At 43.8% G+C, this 27,168-nt stretch overlaps 2 protein-coding genes and 1 pseudogene across 4 annotated transcripts; 2 read left to right on the forward strand and 1 right to left on the reverse strand.

Moving 5' to 3' along the window:
• The first annotated feature begins 633 nt into the window (after window positions 1–633).
• LOC308615288 (transmembrane emp24 domain-containing protein 2-like) lies at window positions 634–1,315 on the forward strand (annotated as a pseudogene). The gene has a single exon. The product of its transcript is annotated as a transmembrane emp24 domain-containing protein 2-like (transcript).
• Window positions 1,316–4,410: 3,095 nt separating this feature from the next.
• On the reverse strand, window positions 4,411–9,230 carry EXOC8 (exocyst complex component 8). Its single transcript, XM_081252231.1, has one exon. It carries the CDS (start codon window positions 9,086–9,088, stop codon window positions 6,908–6,910), a length of 2,181 nt encoding a protein of 726 aa, XP_081108357.1. The 5' UTR covers window positions 9,089–9,230; the 3' UTR covers window positions 4,411–6,907.
• Window positions 9,231–9,347: 117 nt separating this feature from the next.
• On the forward strand, window positions 9,348–22,403 carry SPRTN (SprT-like N-terminal domain). Of its 2 annotated transcripts, XM_081252243.1 has the most exons (6): window positions 9,350–9,475; window positions 9,582–9,871; window positions 10,876–10,975; window positions 15,469–15,597; window positions 18,756–19,023; window positions 20,262–22,403. In XM_081252243.1, exons 1-6 carry the CDS (start codon window positions 9,473–9,475, stop codon window positions 21,020–21,022), a joined length of 1,551 nt encoding a protein of 516 aa, XP_081108369.1. In that variant the 5' UTR covers window positions 9,350–9,472; the 3' UTR covers window positions 21,023–22,403. The 2 variants fall into 2 exon arrangements, with proteins under 2 accessions (XP_081108370.1, XP_081108369.1); XM_081252244.1 differs by lacking the exon at window positions 15,469–15,597 and having other exon boundaries at window positions 9,348–9,475.
• The last annotated feature ends 4,765 nt before the right edge of the window (window positions 22,404–27,168 follow it).

The following is a 27,168-nucleotide window of genomic DNA, read 5'->3' on the forward strand; positions in this document are numbered from 1 at the left end:
AATAAAATGGCATTTCAAGTAAGGGGGGAAAAAGAAGGATGATTCAAAATTACTGCAGCAATTTGCTAATTATTGATAGTTGTGGGAAAATGAGATTCTTACATTATTCTTTAAAACAAATTACAGATGGAGTAAAATTTCAAATACTACAATATACTAAATTGCTAGAAGAAAAGCATGAATGTTTTTGGAATCCGAAAGTGAGTAAGGCCTTTCAAAGTCTGACTGAAAACATAGGAATCACACAGAAAAAACTCAGGTAAGTCTGGCTTCATAACAGATTAACATATACTGTACTCCAAAAATAAATAAATAGATACATGAATAAATGACAAACGAGGGGAAAAATATCTGTAACACTTAGTACACATGAAAAATTAATTTCCTAAATATACTATAAACTACAAAATCATAAGACAATGATCATCTAAGAAAAGAATGGCAAAGGACAGATGTAGGGAGCTTGATAAAAAAAGAAATACAAGGTTGCTGAATCTCACTCATAAAAATTACAAGCAAAGCTTGGTAAGTTTTTTTCACAGATGAGTAAAAATGAATAAATCTTATTACAATCGGAATACTCTGGAGGCCGCAGTCCCGGTCCTGGGTCCTGGCTTCGGACCCAGCCCCACCATGAGGACGCTCACTGAACTGCTGGTGCTCCTAGCCGCCCTCCGGGCCACGGCCTCGGGCTACTTCGTCAGCATCGACGGGCATGCCAAGAAGTGCTTCTTCCAGCCGGTCACCTCGGGCACCAAGATGGCCCTCATCTTGGAGGTGGCCAAGGGCAGCTTCCTGGACATCGACGTGGAGGTTACAGGGCCTGATAATACAGGAATTTATAAAGGAGACCGGGAGTCCAGTGGGGAAATACACATTTGCTGCTCACATGGATGGAACATAATAAGTTTTGTTTTAGCAATAGGACGTCCACTATGACCCCAAAGACAAAGTGGTATTCACAGTGATACTGGGGAGGCTCCAAAAGGACAAGACATGGAAACAGAAGCTCAACAGAACAAGCTAGACAAAATGATTAATGAGCTCACAGTGGCGATGACGGCTGTAAAGCATGAACAGGAATACATGGAAGTTTGGGAGAGAATACACAGAGCAATCAATGACAACACAAACAGCAGAGTGGTCCTTTGGTCCTTCTTTGAAGTTCTTGTTCTAGTTGCTATGACACTGGGACAAATCTACCTGAAGAGATTTTTTGAAGTCCAGAGGGTTGTTTAAAAAGCCTTTTCCTGATGATCCCAAAGTCATAATTCACTGTTTACCAAACATCTTTGTCATAATGATGTCATTAGTTTCTCCATTTTTATTTTCTGAACTGTACATCCACAGCTTCTGTTTCTTTGTGATTAACAGATATTGGGGGAAAACACTTTTTTGGGAAAGTTATAGTGAAAATTTTACATGTGATTGGCATGATTTCACATTTGAATTCTTCCTTCATTATACAGGTCCTTCCAGAACTCAAACACTGTGAGTGGAATATAGGTGTATAGTCCTTATTATATCTTCTTTCCTTTTGTTTTCATCATAAAATGCAGTTTGTTCAGGATAGTACTTTACTGATAGCACTTTACTAGAAATGACTGCATTCTTGGGATCCCTTATCCTGCAGTTCAAGTCATTAAAGTTTCATTTTGTTGAGTCCTCACCAGAAACAACAATCTGAATCTTGACATTTTCTATCCAGCCTAACCTTTTTCCCCTTTAAAGTTTTACTTTGAACCTTAGAACTCAATCACCTCCACTTAAAATGTTGACACAAGGAGCTAATAACTATTTTTTGGTTTCTGCCTAACCTTGTAAGAAGTCTCTGTTAAAGCCAGTTCTCTGGGTGGTGCAGTGAACGGTAGTTCTTTTTCTTTCTATGACGGCACATAACACTTTCTCTATTCTTGGCACGTAGGAGGTATACATTCACATAATTGGAAAAATCTGGATTTCTGATGCCAAAGGGTTAAAAGCCTCTTGGATTTCCTTTCAGTGATATACGGCCACTATTTTATTTTATTTATTTTTATTTTTTGCGGTACGCGGTCCCCTCACCGTTGCGGCCTCTCCCGTTGCTAAGCACAGCCTCCGGACGCGCAGGCTCAGCGGCCATGGCTCACGGGCCCAGCTGCTCCGCGGCATGCGGGATCTTCCCGGACCGGGGCACGAACCCACATACCCTGCATCGGCAGGCGGACTCTCAACCACTGCGCCACCAGGGAAGCCCACACTATTTTATTTTTGATCAGTGGTATTTTGGCCACTAATTAGTGTACTGAGCATTACTGTCAGTACTAGGGTTTTTGTTTCTGTTTTTTTTGGCTCTTTCTTTTTCGGCACATGTGAATTTTGTTTTGTATAAAACGAAATGATGTTCTCCTGGTCTCTGATGATGGGTTTAAAATTAAAGGAGCATCTAGTTTTGGTGTGGGGATGATCCAGGACCATGTTGTGACTGATGTATATTAGTTATTTGGACTTTTTTTTTTTTTGATCTTTGCAAGGGGAAAACTACAAGTAACGAGTTTTATATAATTAATTTAAATTTGTTACAGGTTTTCACGTTCAGGATAAACAATTTTTCAACCTTGGGTGAAAATACTTGCAACGGTTTTAAGGTGACTGTGTTTTACCTTAGGACAGCTGTTGCATGCCAATTTGTGTGCGTGTGTGTGTGTGTGTGTGTGAAAACACTTCAAAATTGAGTTAAAAGATGTAAATTATTTGCTCCGAGGCATGTGGGGTCTTCCTGGACCAAGGCTCATAACCCGTGTCCCCTGCATTGGCAGGCAGATTCTTAACCACTGCACCACCAGGGAAGCCCCATTTACCTAAATTTAAAATGTATGGTTTGGCCGAGCAATTTCTAGAAATGTGTCCTAAGACACAGTCGCACAGGTTAGCAAAGATACATGCATAGAGAGCTTTTTTCAGGATTTTTGGCAATCCTGAAAAAAACCTGAAGACAGCAAAGTAATTGGAAAGTGCGCGATCCTGACAGATCCATTCATTGTGATTGAATGCTGTTCAATCACAGAAAAATCCAGCCCGGTGAGGTACTGATGTGAGCAGTTCTGAGAAATATTGAACTGGTGGCACCCGAGTAAGAGCAAGAGGGTCAACAGTAGGTGCTGTACAGTCCAATTTCTGGGGAAAAGATGTACGAGAAACTCTTACAAGTGGCACCTATGCTGAGGGGGTCACCAGGGGCTCGGGCAGGATGACGTGGACTTTTTACCTCCTACCCTCTGCACGATGGAAGCTTCCTTAGTAGGGGTGCATTACAGACACAGAGTTCCTCTCCTCAAATCTCTAGCATATCTGCAACGGCGCTGTGACAGTGACATTCCTTCACAAGACTGTCCCAAGCACGCACGCACTCCTGCTGCACGTCTTTGCTCACACTTGCACGCCCATCTTCCTTGCACTCATAAATCTTGTCCCCTCTTCAGGACCTGCTCCAAGGCCAACAATTCCACGAGGCCTTTCCAAACTCCTCAGAATAACACTGCTCTCTTCCTTCTCAGCATTCCCATGGCACTTAAACTGCGACACGCAGGTTTTTTGGTCTTGTGTTTTTTTTTTCACCCAACACGGTTTGCAATTATTTACTGATTGATTGATAAACTAATTAATTTTGCTGAATTTAATTTGCAATAGTTTTGCCTTTAATTTGCTAATTTATTTTTTCCAAGTTTTTATTCTCTATTTTCACCAATTTTTAAGCATATTAAGTGAAAGCATGCGTAACGTTATTTTGTCCTTCCCACCCGCGTTTTAGTCAATGTGAGGCATAGCATTCCCTAAATACTGTTAAATCAATTATACGTGATAATTCCCACAATATCCACGTATTATTTTTTTTAAAAAAGGAGATCCTTGTCATTTATGATCCTAGTTCCTAGGTCATATAGCCCACATTATATTTTCTTCACTTAAAGATGTGCAGATAGTATGAAACCCCCTTTCTATATTTTTATTTTTACTTATTTATTTATTTTTGGCTGCACCCCGTGGCATGTGGGATCTCAGTTCCTTGACCAGGGATCAAACCCACGCCCCCCACCCCGGCACTGGAAGCATGGAGTCTTAACCACTGGACTGCCAGGGAAGTCCCTAACACCCAGTTTTTAGAGTAAATTCACATTTTGTACATCTGAAATCTCCCGTTCAAGGGAATCCTAAAAAGTTGCCATCTGACTTAATTCACAATTCTGATAGTAGCAGAACACTTACTTAAATAAGCTAACAGTTTTGTACCTATTACTCCTCATATAGAAAAACAAAAACTAGAAAACCTAGGCTTTTAAAACATTTCAGTAACATGAACATAACAATATTAAATCCTCATTAAAGAAAAGAAATAAATATAACATTGTAATATCAATCAATTTTATCCAGTGTAAGAAAAATTTTCAGCTTTATTTTGGTAAAACATTTCAGATTCCCTCAGATCACAGCATACCAATAAGCAAAATGTACACATACTGATTTTATACTACACGTCAAGTCCCGAATTCCCAATCCCAGGAAAGCAAGTTGCAAAGTACAAGTGCTGATGACAACGATAGGTAGTGTTCTAAACAAAAATAAGTGAGTTTTCAGCACTTAAGTGAGATGAGGCTTTAATCAAAACCAGACTTAATTCCACAGGGCATCTTTCTTCAACACTAATTCAATCAAGTCTGATTTCAAGCTCAAGTGAGTGTTATCTTCAAAGCAACTGAGACAAGGCAATCAACACTTAACTGGTATAATACCGTATGTACTATATTTTTGGGCAATCTCTAACCGCATTCCGTTTTCAGACCTTGTTTTGGTGTCTTACTGAACGAGAACTAGAGAGAAGAGCTCTGACCCCACTTGGAGGAAATGCAGTGAAATTGCTCTGTCCTGGCACAAAGGCACGTTGCAACATCGATGGTCTTTAATCAACTTCCCACACAAACTGATTCACCAACAGCCTAATTCCTCCAGCTACAACTTTAAGGAACACACAACTTTTAACAGAAGAAAATTCTGTACTTCCAGTTTTAAAAAGCAGACAGTTCTGTGAAAAGGCTACCATTGAAATAGCATCTGAGAGCATATGCACTGAGGTTTTTAACACTTCATGCCGTAAGAGAAGTTTTGATTTCAGAAGTATCATTTCATGGATCCAGCATCAAATTTAGACACAATACATGTTTCATACAATATAATTTTGGAAACTTTAAGTGGCATAAAATAATCATAAAATTTTTATCAAATTCAAGTTTCCAGTGATGTTAAAAAACAAAAAGGCAGATTATAACCGTTTTTGTTCAACTGAGATATCCAGTTATGGTTATTATCTAGTAAATGCTAAAGTTATGTGAAAAAAAGTCAAAGAAAATCTTTAACTTTGATAATTTTCAACCTTTTAGATATGCATAGCTAAATATAAAATAAGAGGCTCGTCTGGCATATGAGTAATTAAGTCAAGGAGCTTTACAACCCTAACCTGCTATTAGAAGCTATTTTAGGTTTTACATAATTCCCACAGTCTTAATACCACTATTTTCCTTCAGATAAAAGAAACGACCTTTTCACGTCATCGGCATCAGAAATGACACTTAGGGACAAGAATCACAGCTAGAAGTTAGGGGAAAAATGGGTCTTAGCAGTTTCTCTCCAGGTATGAGGAAGGCCAGATAATCAATATACAATGGATGCAAGTTTAGAAACCTCGGGAAGCTCAAATTTCTTTAGTTATTTTTGTTTACTAAACAATCTGAAGTAAGCATTATATTCAGTTTGAGAAACAAATAAAATTTAAAAATAAAACATGAAAAATGCAGCCTGGAGCATTTTAGGAGTCACCAAAGGTTTTTCCCCCTTCCTTTGGGCACAGTGTCTCATTTTTCTGTGAGACGAAAAAACACTTACCCTTGGCCACGAAAAGCTATCCACTTAGCCACAAAAAAACAAAAACAAATTTCTGCTCAAAGCAGTCATACTTAAGAACACTGTGGGGTCTGCATAGGATTTTCCCTAATTTCCCACCCACCCAGACCCTGAAATCTGAAAACTTTTCTCCCACTTGCATGAAGTCTGAGCCACTATGTGTAACCCACACCAAAGCGCTGTCAGGTTCTTCAATGTCTTGTTTTTTATTTTTTTTAATATGATAAAAGGGAACTTCAGACAACTCAGAAATATGTAAAAAAAAATTTGATGATAGTTCTTAAGATTTTCAAGTAAATGCTCCCAAATCAAGTGTTATCAAGCTGCTAATTAGCAGCTAAAAATGATGAACCATTTAAATTACGTTGGAACTGTGTTTATGACAGCTTCCTCTTGTGCTCTATAAGGATTGGAGTACTCAAGTCCACACACTAGCTACCTTCATGAAGGAATTCTTTTGACCAAAGTTTACCCTAAAACCAATTTCCTCAACTCCTTTCTTTCCCCCAAATTGTTCAGACACATTTTAAGGTGTGGAAGTATAGGGCACAGGGGGTTTTATATGGCACAGTACCCTAAGAAACCTAACATTTTTGTGAACAGGGAGACATTCACAACATACTTAAACTCTGTATTTACAGAAATTGTTTATCAGCGCTGCATAATCTGCACTGTGAGAAAGTGTGTCGTGAGTCAAAGGATAAGCTGAAATGCTATAGTGTGATGATATATGCATTAGAGAGCTGCATAATTTAAAAGGAAAGCATATTATATATTTTAATAATTCCAATGTTTCTGTCATATGGCCTTAATTTAACATTTTTTTTCTTTCTCCTTTTGATTTTGCACTTCTATCCGAGAAGGCATCTTTTATTTTTAAGACATGTTTGAGACTATAAAGAATATGCTACTGCAACTTAATATAAATAATCCATAAGCAATATACACGGATACACATAAACAGGTCCAGGTATCAGACCACTGACGTTGTACTTTCGGGATTCACACGAATCAGTCTCGATGCATTTCTCAGGTCCTGGAGTTGCTTGGCGGGTTTCCCCACACCCTCCTCAAACCTTTTCTCCACCACGGGGAGGACCGTTTCATACAGAAAGGATGCATTCTGTCTGATAAAAGCCTTCTTCTCTGGATCTTGCTCACACCGAAGACTGTAATCCACGTGCTGAACAGCAACCAAAATGATTTCCACCAGGCTCTCCAAAAGCACCATGTGCAGCTCCGGGAAATACAGCTTCAGTGCCTCTTCCAAGAAGCCCATGGTCTGTTTGGTGAAAGCAACCACCGTGTAACTCAGATTCACCCAGCAGTCATCCCCCGTGTACTGCTCGAAGTTACCCACTCCACAGCTCTTCATCTCCTCTTTGAGTTTCCCCAGGGCCTCTGGAGTCATCAAGTTCATCCTCCTCCACATTTCCTCAGAGTTGCGATGCTTAGTGGCTTCGATGATGATTTCTTTGTAACTGTGCAAGGCCCCTTGTATGTCTTTCACCAGGAGGGCATGGATGATGAAGGTGAGGTCTAGTCCGATGTCGCCCAGCTGCTGACAGTGCTCCTTTGCCACTTTTACACACTCAGCCGCTGTGGAGAGGCTCTCCTTACTATCAAACACCTGCTTGCTAAAAGCATCCACAAACATGCCCAAGGCTGACCTCGCCCAGACCACAAAGGCAGAGTAGCAGCCACTGTCGGTGCCCGCAAAGTCCGTCTCAAATTCCCTGGCGGTCTCCAGAAGGCTGGTAAAGAAGACGTGGCAGAGCTTATGAATGTAGAGTAAAGTGGCACCTTCAATGCGAAGCTGGCGTATTGCAGTATGCACAGCTGCTGCCCTGTTTCTCAAAAACAGCTCACAAGCCTTCGTGCACTGGCCAAGCCGGATTAGCTGAGAAACCGCCCGGCGGGTAGCCTTGGGACCACCTCTCAGGGACCGATCCGGGGAGAGTTCAAACACTAGCACCTCAGTGAGCTGGCGGACACGCTCATCCACTCTGGCCCTTAGTTCTTTTACAGGAGGTGGGCTGGGCTTATCTTCCAGGTAACGGTTCAACTTATCCAGCAGGTCGACGGCCCCTTCAAAGTCCCTCTGGGCAATACAGACATCCAGGTCTTCAGGCAATTCCTGGATCCATTCCACTGAGAGGTCCACCTTCTCTTCCTCTGCCTCGGGAACAGCTGGTTCGCCGTCGTCTTCGTCCTCAAATGGGTTGCCAGCCTTGGAAGTCACCTGCGGTGGCCCTCGAGGGGCAGCTGCCTCCTCCTGCCCCCTGCGTCTTTTTTCACTGAGGGCCCTCTTGGTTTCCTCCAGCACTTCCAGCCACTCTCGTTTGATTTTTGCGTTTTCCGCTTGAAAAATACGGCTCTCGGGAAACATGAGCAGCTTGAACATGTCCTTCATGGGCGGGTTGTCCTTGACATTGACCACGGCCAAACCATCCAGGGGATAGAGGGCGTTGTAGCGATACATCCCCCGCCGCTGTGGCAGCCAGGTGGCCACCAGCAAACAGTCGTTCATGAGAAAGCCGTGCACCCGCTGCAGCTGGGCCATGTGGTCCGCCTCGTATTCCACCAGGTCCCCGTTGTACACCAGGTACTGTCCCGGCGTCTCCAGCAGGTGCCTGCAACCTTCCACCTTCTCAAGCAGGGTGGTGAGAGTGCGCTGCTTTCCTTCCTCGCCTGGCCCAGAGCTGTCGCGGGAGGCGCCCCCAGGGCTGGGGAAAAAGCCAGCCTGGCCCCGGAGGTGGTCGCGGCCCCCCGCGCCGCCTCCCCCCTCCTCCCCTCCGGAGGAGGCGGCGGCGGCCCCCGCGGCGGCGGCAGCCGGCAGTAGGGTAAGCGGGATGCTCTCCAGGCTGCTCTTCTGCTCGGTCAGCAGGTGGCTGAGCTGATACATCTCGCTCTCCAGGTAGGAGATCTCGCGGGCCGTCTCTATGAACTGCCGGTAGTTCTGGTAGACGTTGCGCTTCAGGTTCTGCGCCGTCTCCTCCGCCAGCGCCTGGATGCGCTGCCGGTGCTCCTGCAGGTCTCGGTCTCCGTCCGACTGCTGCGAGAGCTGCTTCACGTACAGCCGCGCCTCAAAGCCGCCCGACTCCAGCTGCCGCCGCAGGCGGCTCGCCCCGCTGTCTGACATCGCCATCGCCATATCCGTCCGGGACTCACGCAGTCCCTGTCACTATCGCCGTCGCCGATGCCGCCGCTGTCGAGGCCCACCCAAGCCGGGTCCAACTCCAGGGCTGCGGAAGCAGGCTGGAAGAGAGGCGAGTACGCATGCGCCCGGGTATGAACTTCAGGCACTGCGCCTACGCAAGAGGCCGGGCGCAGGCGCACCGCCTGCGCAGCAGCGCCAGCGGCCTAGGGCGCATGCGCCGGAGAAGCTACTGCGGAAGCCAGTGGAGGGCGGGGCAGAGAGACGTAGGTACTGCGTCACAATCGAGCGTAACGTTGACGGTTGACTTTACTTGCGAACCGTGAAGCCGGTAGCAGGTTTCTGAAACCTGCCTCCGGGAGCCCACTGGGAGGTGCTGTCATGGTGAGTTCTTTCTTTTTTTGGGCGTTTGGGACAAGTTCCGTTTTCGAGGCAGTTTGCCTGAGTCTCGCGAAATCGGCGGGCTGACCCGCGGGCCGGTATCTCCTAGGAGGAGCTCGACCCGGCGGCCGTCCGAGGCTCCGCGACGTGGAGTCCCCCGGCCTGGACCTCGGCAGCCACGGATGAGGACCTGGCTTTGGCGCTGCGGCTTCAGGAGGAGTGGGACTTGCAGGTCTCGGAGCGTGATCCGGCCCAGGAGCCCCTGTCTCTGGTGGACGCGGCCTGGGAGCTGCTGGACCCCACCCCCGATTTGCAGGCCCTGTTTGTGCAGTTCAACGACCGTTTCTTCTGGGGCCTTCTGGGGGCGGTCGAGGTGAAGTGGAGCACGCGAATGACGCTGTGAGTCCCGAGCCGGCCGGGGGCGGGAGGCGCCGGCGGCCTCAGCCCGCGCTCTGGAGCTGGGGGCAGGCGGCCCCTCGGTCCTGTGTCCCTTCCCTGCCCTTCTCTGTCCCGCCCAGACAGCGTCAGGGGAGCCCTGTGGCCCACCCCGCGGCGGTTTGTCTTGTAAGGGGACGTTCCTTGGCGTTAGGACGATGAGCTGACCCTTTTCTGATAGGGCTTACGGGAGCGCTTTGGGACCCAGGCGGGAGAAGCAGCCGAAAGCTGCCCCTGAGAAAGGATGCCGGGGCCGCGACTTGCTTTCTTCCCCGGGACGCGTGTAGTCCCTGCCGGGCTCGGCGGGTACCGCCGCTGGGCCGTGAGCTCGCGGGTCAGGGTGGGGAAGGGGCTGGCGTTTCCCTACTTCTGGGTCCAGGGGATCTTCGGGGTGGGGGCGGGGGACGCGTCAAAGCAGCCCTTTCGGCACGCCGAGCCCGGGAAAAGCGGCTCCAGGTAACCTGCTCCTGCATACGAACGGAGTTGGGAAGTTGACAGTGCGGTTCGAGGCCACCGCGCTTGCTCTTGGATGGAGGCGAAGCGCCCTGAAGTAAGACATGAAGGTGTGAGACGTTTGTCTGTTTCTAGTGCCCTGCTGCCGCGTATGTGGGTTTCCTCGATACTTCTGGACACAGGCTGCTGGAGACTTGGCCGTCACGGCCACCGACGACGGACCGACGGTGGCGTGTAGGGAGGAGGCAGGGAGCGGCAGAACAGGACGGCCTTCTTGGAGCTCTTACGGCCCGGCTGGGGTTCGGGGAGTCCCTGCTGCTCGCCTGCCTCCCTAACTGGCGCGAAAGGCAGGGACCGCCCCGCCGAGCGGCTGCGCGTGCGCTCTCGAAAGAGAGCCCGCCCCAGAGCCCGCTCAGTCTGGACCGTGCGAGAAGGAATCGGCGGTTGCCCTTTCCCGTCCGCTTCCCTTTCGCGTATCTTTGCTAAGCGACCTTTTTGTGGTGGTTGTTTTCCAGGAGCGCTGGGATATGCACTTACGAAGGCAGGGGCGGAATGTGTTCCATCCGACTCAGTGAACCCCTCTTAAAGTTGAGACCAAGAAAGGATCTTGTGGAGGTATTCTTTGCGTGAACCCGATGCTTAGCTCAGTAATTTAGAAACGCTTGTTACTGGTTTAGACTGCTGTAAATTAACTTGTGCACGTGAAGAAGAAAAAACCGTTTTCCCTCACTGAGAACTTTTATTGTGGGGCAAATAATAGTGATTACCTTATATTCTTATCGTGTTTCGAAGATAGAGGCTTTCAGGTACGTCACCCAATTTTATCTTTACCGGTATTCTGATTATGTTCAGGGTGTGTTGTCCTCATTTTTACAAATGAGATAATCAAGGTTCAGAGAGGCAAAGTGGTTGGTTTAGAAGCAGAGAAAAACTTAGGATCCAGATCTTTGTATTGAGACACACAGATTCTCCTGTGTTCAGCCGCCATGGTGTCCTCCCAGGACGTGTAGCTGAGCTGGCAGAACAAAGCAGCGTGAGGGCACACTGCGTATCTAGAGCTAGTGGTCACTCCTGCTAGCAAAACGGAGCCGTGGGAGCTGTCAGAGTATGTTTAGTGGAGTCGAATAGTTGCCTGAAGATCCCCAAAATACAGCAGCCAGTGTGAGTGGTCTTGCCCCAATTATATCACCTGCAACGTATGCACTAGAGAGCATAGGTGGTAGAGGTTGGATGGGAAATAAGTTAAAACATGCTTGGAAATATGTTTTTAAGGATATTAAAAGGTAATGGGTTTCACAACAACGGGAATGTACTTAGCACTACTGAACCGTACACTTAAAATGGTTAAGGTGGTAAATTTTATGTTACTTTTTCTTTTTACCACAGTTTTAAAAAGGTAAGTAGCCACTAAATGTAAAATGGTACAACAGAAATAGCTCAATTAATAAGAAAGAAAGGAATAAAGGAACAAAGCCCAGATCAAACAAAGAGAAAGGTGCACATAAAAACAGCAGTTACTATGTTAAATGTACATGGACTAAACACTCCAGTTAAAAACATGAAACGACCTCCTAGATTAACAGACATGCTTAAAATAAAGACACGTTAAATATAAAAGGATGAGAAAAAGCATATATCATCCAAATACTAGACAACAGAAAGCTGTTATGGCTTCATTGGTATTAGTTGAAAGATTTTAAGGGGGGGAGTTTTACTAGAAAAAAGGGAGACATTTTATAATGATAGAATAATCTATTAAATAAAAACACATAATGACCCTAAAAGTAGTAACATAGCTTTAAACGACATGAAGCATCAATTAGCAGAAACAAAAAGAGAAATAATCAATCCACAGTCATAGTTGCAGATGTTAACACAACTCCATTGGTAATTAAATGAATAAGCAGAAAAAAAACATAGTAAAAATTAAAAAAAAAAAAAGTTGAACAATATGATTAACCAACCTTACCAGGAGCCCTAGTTGGAACAGCCCTAACTGAAAACTGCTTAATGAATATTTGTTGCATAAATGATTAAATTAACACGTGGACAGTTTTTTTTTCTTTTTAAGGTAATGGGCAAGAAGAAAATGGGAAATAGGTGCTAATGCTTCAAGTGAGCATTTGCTGTTGGCAGAAAGTTCTAACATCAGATCAGGAAGGTGGACAGAGGAAGAATAGGGGGACTCTGGCCCGTATTGAAAGTAGCTGCCTAAATTACAATCAGTAGGATTCAGAAAAGGAAAAGACTTAAACTGGTTGAAGAGGTCAAGAAAAGCTTCAGAGATGTGGATTTCATTACTAGTAACATCACCACGCCTACTGTGTGCTGGACTAACCTGGTTATTCTAGTGTTTGCCTTTACCACAGCCCTGCAAGATTAGGATATCTCCATTTTACGGGTGAGGAGCAAGTTGTAACTTGTCCAGGGTCACGTGGATAATGAATACCAGATCCTTGCTTTAGGCTCTGGTTTCCCTGGCCCTAAAGCTCTTGTCCTGTCCCCTTAAAACTGTTACTACTGCAAACCAAAACATGGGGGTGAGCCTGACAGGACAGATTGGATTCTCACATGTACACATAGTAGAGGAGACTATCTTGGCAGAAGGAATGGGAGTGCTGTGAACAAAAGCGAGGCCACTAAACTTACGGCATGTTTAGGACCAGAAGTAGTTGTTTTGGGCCAGATATAGAACAGTGGTGGGAAATAGAAGTATTTGGTATTTTAGGCTCTACATGTTGTGTAGAGCCTAAATGTGGAAAATGGTAGATATATAAAAATAGAAGTGTTCAGTATAATGCCATGTCCCATTTTCGAGATGTGTTTAAATTGGACCAAAAATCAGAAACCTAAGTAGTGTCTCCTTTCTGAGAATAGTTATCATTATTTTAGAATGTTGAGAGACGTCTGAAATGTAGAATGGCCTTTGACTCTAAGTCTCAATAGGGTGGCATTTTCTTGAAAAGATAGAGTTGATAATTTTAAAAGGGATGGTTTCATAATAACCAAGTTAAAATGTTTGATTCTCCCATTTTGCTGTTCAGCATAATTTTGTAAGACTAAAATTCATTAATGCCAGTCTAGTTCTTCTGATGGAAATTCTTTTTTTCACAAAACTATGGAGGATTATGAAAAAGGTATGCTTTTAAAGACATTTATGATTTTCACTTTTTGTATTCACTTTTTTTTAGAATAAAGTATGAAATAGCAGTCCTAAGTGCTTTTGTTAACTTTGCACCTAAACTACTGCATCCTTGGTGTGGAATGAGCAGGTTTTACTGTTTGTTTTAAATTTTTACATGATTCAGAATCCCAAAACTATAGAGAGCTGTACACAAAGAAACCTTGATCTCCCCCATCCCTCTATTCTGAACTCTCTCCCTACTAAAGGATACTGTTACTAGTTTCTTTTTTCTATCGTTCTGTTTTGCCAATATTTATATCCACTCTTATCCCCTCCCCACCACATAGCATACTTCTTTTTTTTTTTTTTTAAGATGTTGGGGGTAGGAGTTTATTAATTAATTTATTTATTTTTGCTGTGTTGGGTCTTCATTTCTGTGTAAGGGCTTTCTCTAATTGTGGCAAGCGGGGGCCACTCTTCATCGCGGTGCGCGGGCCTCTCACTATCGCGGCCTCTCTTGTTGTGGAGCACAAGCTTCAGACGCGCAGGCTCAGTAGTTGTGGCTCACGGGCCTAGTTGCTCCATGGCATGTGGGATCCTCCCAGACCAGGGCTCGAACCCGTATCCCCTGTATTAGCAGGCAGATTCTCAACCACTGCGCCACCAGGGAAGCCCAGCATACTTCTTATACAAAATTCTGTGTATACTCTTCTGTACTTTGCCTTTTTTCATTAAAATGATATAGTCTGTAGCCTCCTCCAAATCATTTCACAGAAAAATTTTTCTTTCTTTTTTATGGCTGCATGGAATTCATTATGTGGCTCTTCTTTCAACAAGGCCCCTATTGCTTGCTAAGCACTGTTCTCACTCTTCTGCTTTTGTAAGCAGTGCCACCGAGAAAATACCTCATATGTACGGCCTTTCATTTTAGCCTGGGTATTGCTGAGTTCAACGATAAATGGATTTGTAATTTTGTTAGATGTTATCAAATTCTCCTCCCCCAGGGAGAGGAGAATTTGTACCATTTTGCACTCCTACCAGTGATACATGGGAGTGCTTATTTTCCCTTAGCTTTACTAATGGTGTCAAACTTTAGGAGTTTTAGCCAATCTTGATAAGCAAGAAGTGGTATACTAATGTATTAATTTGCATTTCTGTTTTTATAAATGACGTTGAACGTTTTTCACATGTTTATGGATCATATGTGTTTCATTTTCTCTGACCTGTCTGTGACATTTGCCTATTTTAAAATTGGATTGTTGGTCATTTCCCTGTAGACTTTTAGGAGTTCTGTATATTTTAGGAATTAATAGGCTGTGAGATGGTTGCACATATATTTTTCTGAGTTTCTTTTTTTGCTTACTTATAAAATTTTTTCCCCATACAGAATTTTTAAATTTTCATATAGTTGAATCTGTCAGTCTTTTCTACTGGATTTTTTTTTTTTTAATTTATTTATTTATTTATTGGCTGTGTTGGGTCTTTGTTGCGGTGCGTGGGCTTCTCATTGTGGTGGCTTCCCTTGTTGCGGAGCACGGACTCCAGGAATCCGGGCTTCAGCAGTTGTGGCTTGCGGGCTCCAGAGCGCAGGCCCAGCAGCTGTGGCACACGGGCTCAGTTGCTCCGCGGCACGTGGGATCCTCCCAGACATGGGATCGAACCTGTGTCCCCTGCATTGGCAGGCGGACTCCCAACCACTGCACCACCAGGGAAGTCCCTCTACTGGATTTTGATTAATAATTAAAAAGGCTTTCTTGGAACAGGAGTTCTTAGCCTGGGACCTACAGAGCTTTGGATATTATAGAGGCAAAGTTTTGTGAATGAGTGCTTATGTAAGTGTTCTAGAAAGATCGTTCATGACTTTGTTCAGTATCTGAACGGAGCCTGTGATCCAAAGAAGGTTAAGACCCCAGGTAGAGTAAGAAAATGCATTTTTATTTTCAAAAGCACCGTAACAAATTAATTTGACTGTTCTCTGTTTCAGACCCTCTTGCATGAAATGATACATGCCTATTTATTTGTCACAAATAACGATAAAGATCGGGACGGGCACGGTCCGGAGTTTTGTAAACATATGCATCGCATCAATCGCCTGACGGGAGCCAATATAACGGTATATAAAGCCACACACATTTATGATCTTCAGTAGTTATTTATTCAGTACTTCCTGAAAATAGAGAACTGGGTGGAAACGAATGCTATGTTTGAGGATTTTCCACAGCAGGTGAACGGCCCAGAGAAGCGGCCTGGCTTGTCGAGGACCACGTAGGCGAAGGGCGGCCACTCCAGCGGTACCCTGGTGCCTCCAGCCACAACTAGGGCAGCATGTTGCACAGGGTTACTGCAGGCCTGCATACCTCTCTTCTGGACTACTACAGTCCGCTCCTAATTTTGTTGCCTCATTGTCGCGTCCTTCTCCACTCCCATATTCTGCTACCATTTCATATGTCATTCCCTTCATCAGAAGTCTTTGATTCGTATTTCTGCATGATATTGTAGGAGGTGGCAGAGCCTGGGGTCAAAAAAGCAGGAGGAGTCAAGTTGCTTCCGTCCAGACGCTGGCGCCACTGATTCACTGTGGCACCCGCTGATTTCTTCTACGCTTCAGTTTACTCACGTGAAAGGAGGGTAATGACAGCACCTACTTGTTGGGTCCTGTGAGGCTTAGAGGAAGTACGTGCAAAACGTTTTAGCACAGTTTGAGTACTCATTAAATATTAGTTGTTTTTGTTACTACTGATTCATTTTTTCAGATAACCTTGCTCTTCCCTTTCTCTTACCTTCTGCAACCCCCCTCCTTATGTCTTAACGTTTCTAACTGGACTTTGCACCTCCGTGCCTGTCCTCATATACCCTCTTCCTAAAATATGCCACTTCTCCTATTTTCTGTCAAGATGATCTCCATCTTTACAGTGAAATACAACTTCTCCCTCCTCGGAACCTGCTCAGCAGATATTGAACCTTTTACACTATTTTATTCTGCTTTCATACCTCTCACGGGGTGGCTCTTGCCTATCTTTACATACCTCTGCATAAGATGCGTAATGCAGTGCCTCTGCAGGCGCTTAGCAAATATGGAATTGAATGGAACCAAACAGAAATATTAATTCCTACAAAGATTAAATGCCTTGGTGTGTTTAGATATTTCCTTCCTTTAAAAGGCAATAAAGGGGCTTCCCTGGTGGCGCAGTGGTTGAGAGTCCGCCTGCCAATTCAGGGGACACGGGTTCGTGCCCCGGTCCGGGAAGATCCCACATGCCGCTGAGCCTGTGCGTCCGGAGCCTGTGCTCCGCAGCGGGAGAGGCCACAGCAGTGAGAGGCCCGCGTACCCCCCACCCCAAAAAAGGCAATAAAGGCCAGTGTGATGGAAAGCGAGAAGTGCTCTCCCTCCGTGTATTATTTTCTAGCCGTCAGTTTAATTTTCTAGAGAACTCTTTTTTTTTTTTTTTTTTTTCTGTACGCGGGCCTCTCACTGTTGTGGCCTCTCCCGTTGCGGAGCACAGGCTCCGGACGCGCAGGCTCAGCGGCCATGGCTCACGGGCGCAGCCGTTCCGCGGCATGTGGGATATTCCCGGACCGGGGCACGAACCCATGTCCCCTGCATCGGCAGGCGGACTCTCAACCACTGCGCAACCAGGGAAGCCCGAGAGCTCATTTAATTACCGGACAGAGTTCCTTCAACATCAGGGAAGTGGCTTGCATTAACACAGTCACATAAAATCTAGATTAGCAAAAGAATTACGAGTTGCTAGTGTAAAAGACTTTGAGTTTCTTCATCAGAATTCACACTTTAAGCAGAATCCTAGTATACTTCCTGTTCAGTTGGAAGAGGATATGCCCTTTTACCTTGGATGTCTGTGTGTTTTCATCTAGGAGGTTTTATCAAGTGGACACCCCTTGCTTTCACGGGTTACATCATGTTATAGCACACTCCACAGGGCATCCACTTTGAGAACAATTTTATTTTAGTGACTACATTGTTAAAAAGTTACATCCCCAGGTTATAGGAATTACAGAAGTTGGAAGCAAAACAGATCCAGTTCGCTGTGGTCTTTGCTGCTGAATTGTTAAGCGGGGTGTTCTCAACATGAGAGAGCGGGCAGGTCTTACAGCCCTCCTCGCTCCCAGACCCTCTGTTCTCCAGTCTCTTGTGCACCTACTATCATTTGCGTTGTTTGCGTGCTTGCCAAATAATAGAGTTTGTTTGCTTATAATGGAGAGATGGTGATTATGAAACTATTTATCTGTAGAGTTCTAGAAAGCTTAGCATTCTTTCCCACAAGGGGACTTTACTAAAGAGTTAAATGCCTTGGTTTAAACAAACAAAACAAAACTCATATGCTGTTGCTCCTTATCTTATATAAATAGTAATGTTTCACTGAGAGGACAGGAGGAAAAGGTGCTCAGGCATTCGGGAGTATCAATTTCAAATGGTGCCCTGCCTGCCATCCTCAGTACTGCCGAGGTGGGAGGGCTAGCCGTCCTGTCTGTCTCCTGCTTAGGTTCTAAGTAAGATTTCACCTAGAGGGTGAAACACACGGATCCTGTTGAAGGACTGAAAAGCACATTTACAGAGAATTTTATTTGACCCAATGAAGCTTTTCACTCAGTCGGCAAACACTGAGCACCTTCCCTGTGCCACGCCGGTAATAGCCACTAGGGGTACAGGCTGAGAACATTCAAGTCCTGGAGAGCTTTTCACCTATAGTCAGATAAAATGACAGCCCGAAGGCTTATTAGGAGGAAGTGGGCGGAGCCGGGCACATGTGCAGGGCGGGTTTAACAGACGCTTCATGAGACCTGGGGCTTGTGTTTGGGTCCAGCATTTACAGGAAACAGTCCTCGGGACCCTTTGGTTACTTACAGGGGAGGATTTCAGCTTGGCAGTGGGAACAATTCTTATTTACTACAGCATTATATAAAATCTTGTCTTTATCCTAGTTTTTCATCGTTTAGAAATAGGGTTTCTAAAACTTTTAGCATTTATAGAAGCTTTTTGGGTTTTTTATTTTTAATTCTCTTCTAGTCTCACCTTTTTCTATCTTTACACAGTTTATGAAGCAGTAAATTAAGTGCTGCTGTTTCCCATTAAAATGAACTTTTGAAGAGAAGCTAAATATCGTTACTGTCTTTCCCAAAACACAACTTCAGAAAGCTCTGGGAAACTGGAAAGTTAAAAAAGGGGGCAGGGGGCTGCCTATATATTGCTTATATATTTTCTTACACTTGTTAACCTGCCTACTTAATGCTGACAACTTTGTCTCGACCCAGGAGCACCATACTTTCTACGAGGAGGTGAATGAGTACCGGCAACACTGGTGGCGCTGCAATGGGCCGTGTCAGCACAGGCAGCCATATTACGGCTACGTGTTACGCGCCACCAACAGGGCACCCTCTGCTCGTGATTACTGGTGGGCTGAGCACCAGAAAACATGTGGAGGCACCTACATAAAAATCAAGGAACCAGAGGGCTACTCAAAAAAACGCGAAGGAAAAACAAAACTAGGAAAGCAGCCAGTATCAGAAGCAGAGAATAAAGGTAACTCTGCTTATATTCTTCCAGCTTTTCCACGGCTGTGGCTGTAATGCAAAGACAGTACTGTCCATCAGAGAACTGGCATTAGATAAGCTTAAGGATTGTTTCTAGTGTAGACATTTTCAAGTGTGGACTTAAGGGAAAAAAAAAAAATCCCATTGTCCATGAAATGATGGTAGAAAAATATCCTCTGCTGTATATAGATGTGAGTAAAAGTAGAAGTAGTTTCCACTGTTAAAATTTGAGGGTAAAGTCCCTTTCCCTATCCTGACTCACTGGGTCATTAGGATAGAAACAGAAGGCAAAAAGGTTGTCAAAATGAAAACAGTAATTCAGATAACAATGCCCGGAACGTAAGTCCTAGCTGCACCCCTTCCTATCAGTTGGAGTCTATCCAAGTGACTTCTGTTGATGTACGTATTTTCATTGGGAGAATGGGAAAAGGATATGACATGTATTACGCTAGTGCTTCATCTTCAGGATTTACCCCTTTCCTGTGCAGTTCAGTTACTGCCTTTTTTTTTTTTTTTTAGCTCTATAATCTCACTTTTTTTTTAAAGTCTTTATTGAATTTGTTACAGTATTTCTGTTATATGTTTTGGTTTTTTGGCCAGGAGGCATGTGGGATATTAGCTCCCTGACCAGGGATCAAACCTGCACCCCTTGCATTGGAAGGCAAAGTCTTAACCACTGGACCGCCAGGGAAGCCCCTAGAGTAACTGCCTTTTGAAGGGTAACAAGGTTACTAAAGTTAATGCTTCTTCCCTTGGGAAGTTGTGGATTGGATGTGATGATGACTCTCAGACATATGCTGTATTTGTCATATCTGAAGTGTATTATTAGTAAGTTGAGAAGCTATAGAAGAATTTACATGGAGAGATTATGCCCTCAATTTTGTGAGTTGGGAAGATAAGAATGCGGTAGCAGATTGTCCCTTTCTGGAATGACAGTTAAGAATACTAAAAGCAATTTTCAAGGTAAAAGTTACTTTGCTGTTGATGTTTGCGTGATAGAACTGCTTATCTAAATATGAGAGGGTGTTTTTGTCCTTTATGTTTTCTCAGTACCACAGCTTTCTGACTGCTGAGGATGGTCCGTCTCCCATTAGTCGATAATTACAACGTAGTTCTAATGCAGAACAGAAGTAGTATTTCTTCATTTGGAAAAGCTGTCCATTAGCTTAATGTTTGTTATGGTATTGATTTTGAGCCAAGGAAGAATCTTATTTGCTTCTTTTGCAGGTAAACCGAACAGAGGGGAGACACAGTTAATCCCTTTCAGTGGGAGAGAGTATGTTCTAGGGGGAGCCAGCAATTCGCCTTCATCTGGGAAATGTATCACCTCACATGCTGTTAAAACCCAGGATCTTTTAAATCAGGACCATTCAGCAAATGCCTTAAGACCCAATTCAAAACGTGAGGTGACATCTGTTCAGAATGGCTCAAGTGGGAAAACTTCCCTCGTCTCTGCTGCTCTCAGTTCCAGTCACCAAGGTGTTTTAAGCAGCTACTTCTCGGGAGTGTTGGTCTCCAAGCACAAGGCTTTCGGAAGTGTGAGTGGGTTTCCGACGAAAAGCCCCACGGTTGGTGACATCACTAAAAGCTCGGTCTCTTCTAGTTCTCAAAGGAGGGTGACGTCTTCTAAGGTATCCCTAAGAAATCCTTTAAAAGTGGAATCGATATCTGTGACTGCACCCCAGGATGCAGGTGGGCCTGAAGATGAATTACCAAGTAAACGACGCAGGCTCGAAGACAGGACTGTTTTTGACAATTTTTTTATCGCGAAAGAGCAAACACGGAGTGGTGGTAACGATCCAAAGTGTGGCTCACGTCCTACAGCTGCAACGCAGAATGCCAGCAGTTCATCTAGTCAGAGCAAAGTGCTTCACTGTCCTGTTTGTCAGAGTGAAGTTTTGGAGTCTCAGATTAACGAGCACTTGGACTGGTGCCTTGAAAGTGATAGCCTCCAAGTCAGAAAGGCTCAAGTGGGAAAACTTCCCTAGTCTCTGCTGCTTGGACACCTACATGTATAATTTTTGGATACTTTTGTCCTTTCTTTTAAAAGTATTTAAATGTTAATCTTTTTATTTGCATATTTTCCTTAAAATAGTCAGTGAGGAATCTTGTCAGGTGTTTGGTTAAATTGAATATTCCTTTATTAATATTAAAACTCATTCCCAGAACTGGTAATATTCATAGTATCGGACATATTGACCAAAAATACAACCTAGTTGTTTTCCCGTACTCAAGGTTTTTGGTTTTTCTTTTTTTTTTTTTTCTTCAAAATTTTAATAGGAAATACATTTCCTACATTACAGAGATTTTTATTTCTCTGTTTCACTAAAAGGTGGAAGCAGGTTTTAGGTTAAGGTAGATAAGCAGAGTAAAATAAATTTCTTTTGGAATATTGCTAGTAACAAATAGCCACTGTAATTCTGTAGGCCAGAGTTGAGCTGTTTTCTCAGAATTTTAACAAAATAACTGGTTAAAACTCAGTACTAGGTAACTGGCATATATAACATAACCAAGTTGCCTGGTTTATGTACAAGTGGACCATCATCTGGAAACAGTATCATGAACCTTAAGCCAAAGTTGAAACCATTTGGGAATGCCATTTGTGTACATAAAAAAGTATGTTTCTTTTAAAAAACATTCTTCTCCACGTCCCAGCAAAGGGACAGAGATAGTTTGATCAATTTACTTTGTCTCATGGCTCTACCGCCAGTGTGTTGGCATATTTTCAGGGCCTTAGTTCACAGGTTTTCTTTTTCTTAACTTTGTTGCAACATGACTTTACATACATAAGGTGCAGCTGGGTTCCCCGCTGAGTGACCACTACCCAGCTGCAGTTAGAGAACATTTCAGTTGCCATGAAGTGTCCTTATGGGCACCTCTTCCCAGTCAACAGCCACCACCCCAGGGTAACCACTGTTTTCGTCTGTCACCACAGGTTAGTTTAGCTTGCTTTTAAACTTCATGAAGTAGTACCTTTGTTGCTATGGGTAGCAGAAGCTCAGTCTTTTCATTGCTCTGTAGTATTTGTATGAATATGCCCGAGTTTTTTATTCTGATATTAATGGACATTGGAATTATCTTATTTGGGGCTGGCCATTCTGAATAATGCTAAGAACATTCTTACTCATTTCTGCTGAGCATATCCCCAGTCTGGAATGCAGGGTCACCAGGTGCATTTATGTTTAGCGTTAGTAAATGCTGCCAGTTTACAGTCCTGCCAGCAGCGTCTGAGAGCTTCTTGTTCAGCAGTCTTAGCGCTGTTGTCAGTCCTTTTCATTTTAGCCTGTCCGGTTGAGTGTTTACGAGTTTTTATATTTCTTAAGCATGAAGTTAAACAATAGTATTTAATAAATATTTATAGATAAATGACTTAAAATTTGTATTATGTTGAATATATACCGTTACACTAAAATAGAGGATCATTTTCTCTACTTCAATTTAACAAATTTTGTGCGGTTAAACACTTTTGGGGGCGGAGGGGTGCAAAACCGTACAAGGTTCTGGGGCCGTGAAATAAGTAAGAGCCCATGTCCTCAAGGAGCTTTACCGCCTAGTTGGGGAGTGAGACAAGCAGAGTGGTTTCAGCATAGTAAGTGCTCTGATGAGCTTCTGCCGGGTGCTGTGGGAACTTAAGAGGGCAATCAGCATAATAGCCCAGGGCTTCAGGGGATGGAGCAGACAGCTTCTACATCCGGTTGAGTCTTCTAGGGCAAGTCAGGTTCGCCTGGGGTGGGGGGAGGATAGAAAGGGCCTTGCACAGAGAAGGAACACAAAGACTTGGAAACAGGCCGGCACATTCGACTGGGAGAACTAAGCTGTTCCAAGTGGACAGAGTGTATGTAAGATGTGAGGGGTAAAATGGCAGAAGGAGAAGGACTGCAGACAGGACAAGTGTAAACAGAGCCTGAGGGCAGAAAGACCCATCTGTCACGTTCTGTGCTTTACATCCAGTTTGTATGGCCCCTGTTCATAACACATCTGCTGATTCACGTGGGGCTGGTGCAGTGAGGGTTGGGAAGGCTTGTAAGCCAGCCGGGAACATTCGATAAGTGTTTTGACGGGTTCTCCGGGGGCAACAGAGACAGGAGGAAGAAAGGGGGGCAGTGGCAGGGATGGAGACAGGATGGGTTCGAGAAATACTCGGGTTGTAAAATCAAGAGCTGGTCAGTTTTAAGGGATGATGGGAATATGTTAGTTGGCAAGAAAACAAGTTAATTTTAAATTTGGGATTAAATAAAGCCTTTGCGTCAATCGCTCAGAATTCTGATACTCCCCAATCTTTCATTTATATTAGAAAAAAAATAGTTTTCTGTTCTGTTGGTTTGTTTTTTCCTTTTAAAGCAAATTTCCTATCCTGATAACAGCTAGTAATTTGGGGTCAACCTTTAAATGTTGTTGCCCTTCATAGTTGGAGAGATGGGGTGGGGAGAAGGGGAGCAGACTTTACTTCTATAAAAATTCGGCGTAGGGCTTCCCTGGTGGCGCAGTGGTTGAGAGTCCGCCTGCCGATGCAGGGGACACGGGTTCGTGCCCTGGTCCGGGAAGATCCCACATGCCGCGGAGCGGCTGGGCCCGTGAGCCGTGGCCGCTGAGCCTGCGCGTCCGGAGCCTGTGCTCCGCAACGGGAGAGGCCACAACAGTGAGAGGCCCGCGTACCGCAAAAAAAAAAAAAAAAAAATTGGTGTTTTTTAAAGTCAATATTATACAATATCTAGCAAAGCAACTTTAGACTTAGAAAGTATAGCAGGCTTTCATAGTAGGCTATAAATGCGTATTCTAACTGGAAATTCTAAGGTGGGTGGGAAAATGGGACAAAAATCTCAGAGCATCCCGTTGTCCTAAAGCTCTTTTTTTTGGTTTGTTTTTTGTTTTCCCCAAAGCTTAGAGGAGTTTTAAGTAAATTAGAGTGTCAGAGTGAAACAGGCGCTGTATCTTCCTGCAGATTTAGTACCCAGCTGGGATCCCGTGCCTGGGGCACACGCGGTATCTCCTCCTCTCACTGGGCTGCTTGGTGAAAAAGCGGAGCTCTTTTTGCAGTTAGTCCTTATTGAGGGGCAGTGGGTTCCTGTTGTTCTTTGTCTCAATTTTTTGTCCTTAAGGCTATTGGTGCCTTTTTAGCAATTTGTTGTGTTTGTTGTTGACTCAGTAGCATATCGACCACATGAAGTGAAACTCTATCGGACAATTATTATTACAGATTAAATTGCCTGGGGAGTTGAAATTAATAGAAAAGGATGCAATATGGAGATCAGCTCTGGTTTTCTTTTATTATTCTAACATTCCACTAGAATGTTAGAAGTTATATAATTCCATACACATCATCACACACCTTTTGATATGAAAAGTGAAAGACTTGATCTTCTTAATTGACTCAGGAATCATCTCAATATTAAAATTTACACCGTTGTAGACTGTAATACAGAAACAAGCTGCTGTTTGCTTTCTTCAGTTCTGGTGCTAATAAACCTACCAAAAGATTTATACCCTCTGGCTTAACTGAACACCAGATGGCGCTCTTAGTAAATTAAATTTCTCTGAAAAACCGAAGGCAAAGCAAAGCCAAAAGGATATAAGGGAGAAACTTCAACGGGAACAGTAATTGCTAATTTTGACTCATAAAGGGAGAAGATAGGTTAGGATCTCAAGTCCTGAGGAGGGGACACAGCATGGCCAAAGAGTATGTGCTTTTTCAAACAAACGAGGACTGATCTATAGGGCACCATAATCTCCCTAGACTTGTTTTCATTTCACCTTCCACTCTGAACACTTAACAAACATACGGTAAAACATGGTACTCCCCGACAGAATGTCTTCCAGACACGGTGGGACCTATATTTTCTACCGCTTTCAAAATCAGTACTCTTCCTTTGAATGTCTGGCACTTCTTATTTTGTTGTGTATCATCTAGGTTAGTCTGAAAGCTTCCTAGGACATAATGTCCTTTGCCCCTGTATCAGAGGTCTAGGAGAAAGAAGAGGGGCCTGTTGTTAAATTCTTGGTGTTAAGTGAATGAAATGGCTAATAGGCATTTCTCAACTTCCACTGTTACCTGCTTTTGCAGAAACATCTTAATGTAACACTGACTCTTCCCCACACTTCCCTGAAGAATCAAAGTTTGTATTTTCAAGATAGGATATTCTTAAGACCCAAATCATTCCAGGTTATAAGCATGCCTTGCAAACTAAATACATGAAAATCTGCATCTACATGCATCTACATGGATTTTTTTAACAAACGATTCCTCACAGGATTCCTTTATGTACTTGTATGCATTTAAAATAATTCCATAGGTAAGTTAAGATGCACCCAGACACCTGTTCAGTTGCATTCTTAACATCAGATACTCAAATAGCCACCTCCATAGGATCCCCGAGGGGATGACAGAGTCTAGCTTCTTGGCATGTCTGTGAGAGCCACCGGTGTTGTTATTTGTAGACTGTTCATTCTCATTGGTATAGCAGGTGTGTATGTGTCCATTCTGCTTTCCAACTCTTTGTGCCTATTTTATTTTGTACTTTGGGCTGCTTTCCTACTTTTTTATTTTTTAATGAACTTCATTATATATTCAGTTGAATCTATTCTTCCTGGGGTACCTCACAATTCAATCTTTTTAATTTTGTCATTTTCAGTTTCTCTACTGAGTTACATCAACTCTTGTTTCACAGCTTCCTGAGGAGTCTTTTGGTCCATTTTTGTTCTGAGATTTTGAATTTCGAATTTCAGGTGTTAGTTTTTATTCCTGCCAAGTTCTGTTGGAGGATATTTAATTCACACCGAATATTGTTGCAGTTTTCTTCCGCCTTATGGTTGAGGGGAGAATTTTCAGCAGCTATACTTCTCATTTTTTTTCTTCTTATAGATAGTAGTGTTTGTAGATATTTTGTTCCCTTTTTGGCTCATTTTGAAAGGTATTCTTTTCCTTGACTTGCAGAAACAGTTGGTTCGATGTAGGCAAGGATGAGGGGTTTCTGATTCAAGAGTGTTTTCTTCTGTTGGAACAGTGAAATACGGTATTTCTCAGAGATGACACTTTTCTTTGTGAGGTGGTAGGGGCTCGGAGTCTCACCTGATTCTGTAATTTTACTTTTCTAAGACCCTTACTTCCTTCTTTCATTTTATCATCAAGCCTCCAGGAGACATCTCCCCTGTCCCAGACATGGTTCATTCTTCACACAGCCCCCTTCAGTCTCATCCAGACTTCCCCTTGATGCTCCAGCGGGCAGCGCTGCGATGCACTGGTGTGAGGTGTCAGTATCCCCATCACTCGCGCTGGGGGCCCTGTGTTTTTGCCCTGTGTACTGCCACAGCTAGGCCCCCTGCCCTTGTCCCTTTACCATATAGTTTCCACCTGACTCTGCCTTCGTAGGAATTCTGATGCCGGCTCTAGTTTCCCATAAGCTGAACTTTTTTTCTGTGTCTCACAGTTATGCTGCAGGTACAGGTTATAGGTGACTTTGTTGGGAAGACAGTGAAAGAGATTCAGATTTAGGCAGCAACGACTATTCCTTGGAAAACCAGAAGCTCAAGTACTCCCCCCTTAAATATGAACACACAAGCAAGAACCATCAGACTAACCTGACAGACAAAAGTGAAAACAAACAGAAAACGATGTTCAATACTGTGTCTATTCCACAGAACAGGTTTTCCCATATTTTAAAAATTTAGAGAACATAAAAGAGAGCTCTTGAAAATTAAAAACGTGAGAGCAGACATGAAACCCTTGCGGGCAGAACTGAAAAAGACACGTCTCCTCGGTAAAGGACAAAGACACAGAGGAAGCAGACGACAGCAACTGGCTTAAACCTGAGGTGCACTGTCTGAATGACACGGGTTCAGAAAGAGCAGAGAGGATGGAGGGGAGAAACAATTTAAGAAAATGTCCCCGAATGTACGGCACGAATTTACAGTTTGCATACCTAGCGTATTGGCGGAGAACGGGCACACTGTAAAACGGTGGAGCGCTGGGGACAAAGAATTATTCTGTGAGCTCCCACAGAGGAAAAGCAGATGACATGTAAAGAATTAGAAATAGGAACGGCTTCAGATTTCTCAGCATCCACACTGCAACTTAGAACCTGGACAATGCCTTCAAAATTCTGAAGGATAATTATTTCCAAGCTAGATTTCTAAACTC

Source organism: Mesoplodon bidens (genome assembly GCF_964165515.1).
Source record: "Mesoplodon bidens genome assembly, chromosome: 1".
Lineage (NCBI taxonomy): Eukaryota > Metazoa > Chordata > Mammalia > Artiodactyla > Ziphiidae > Mesoplodon > Mesoplodon bidens.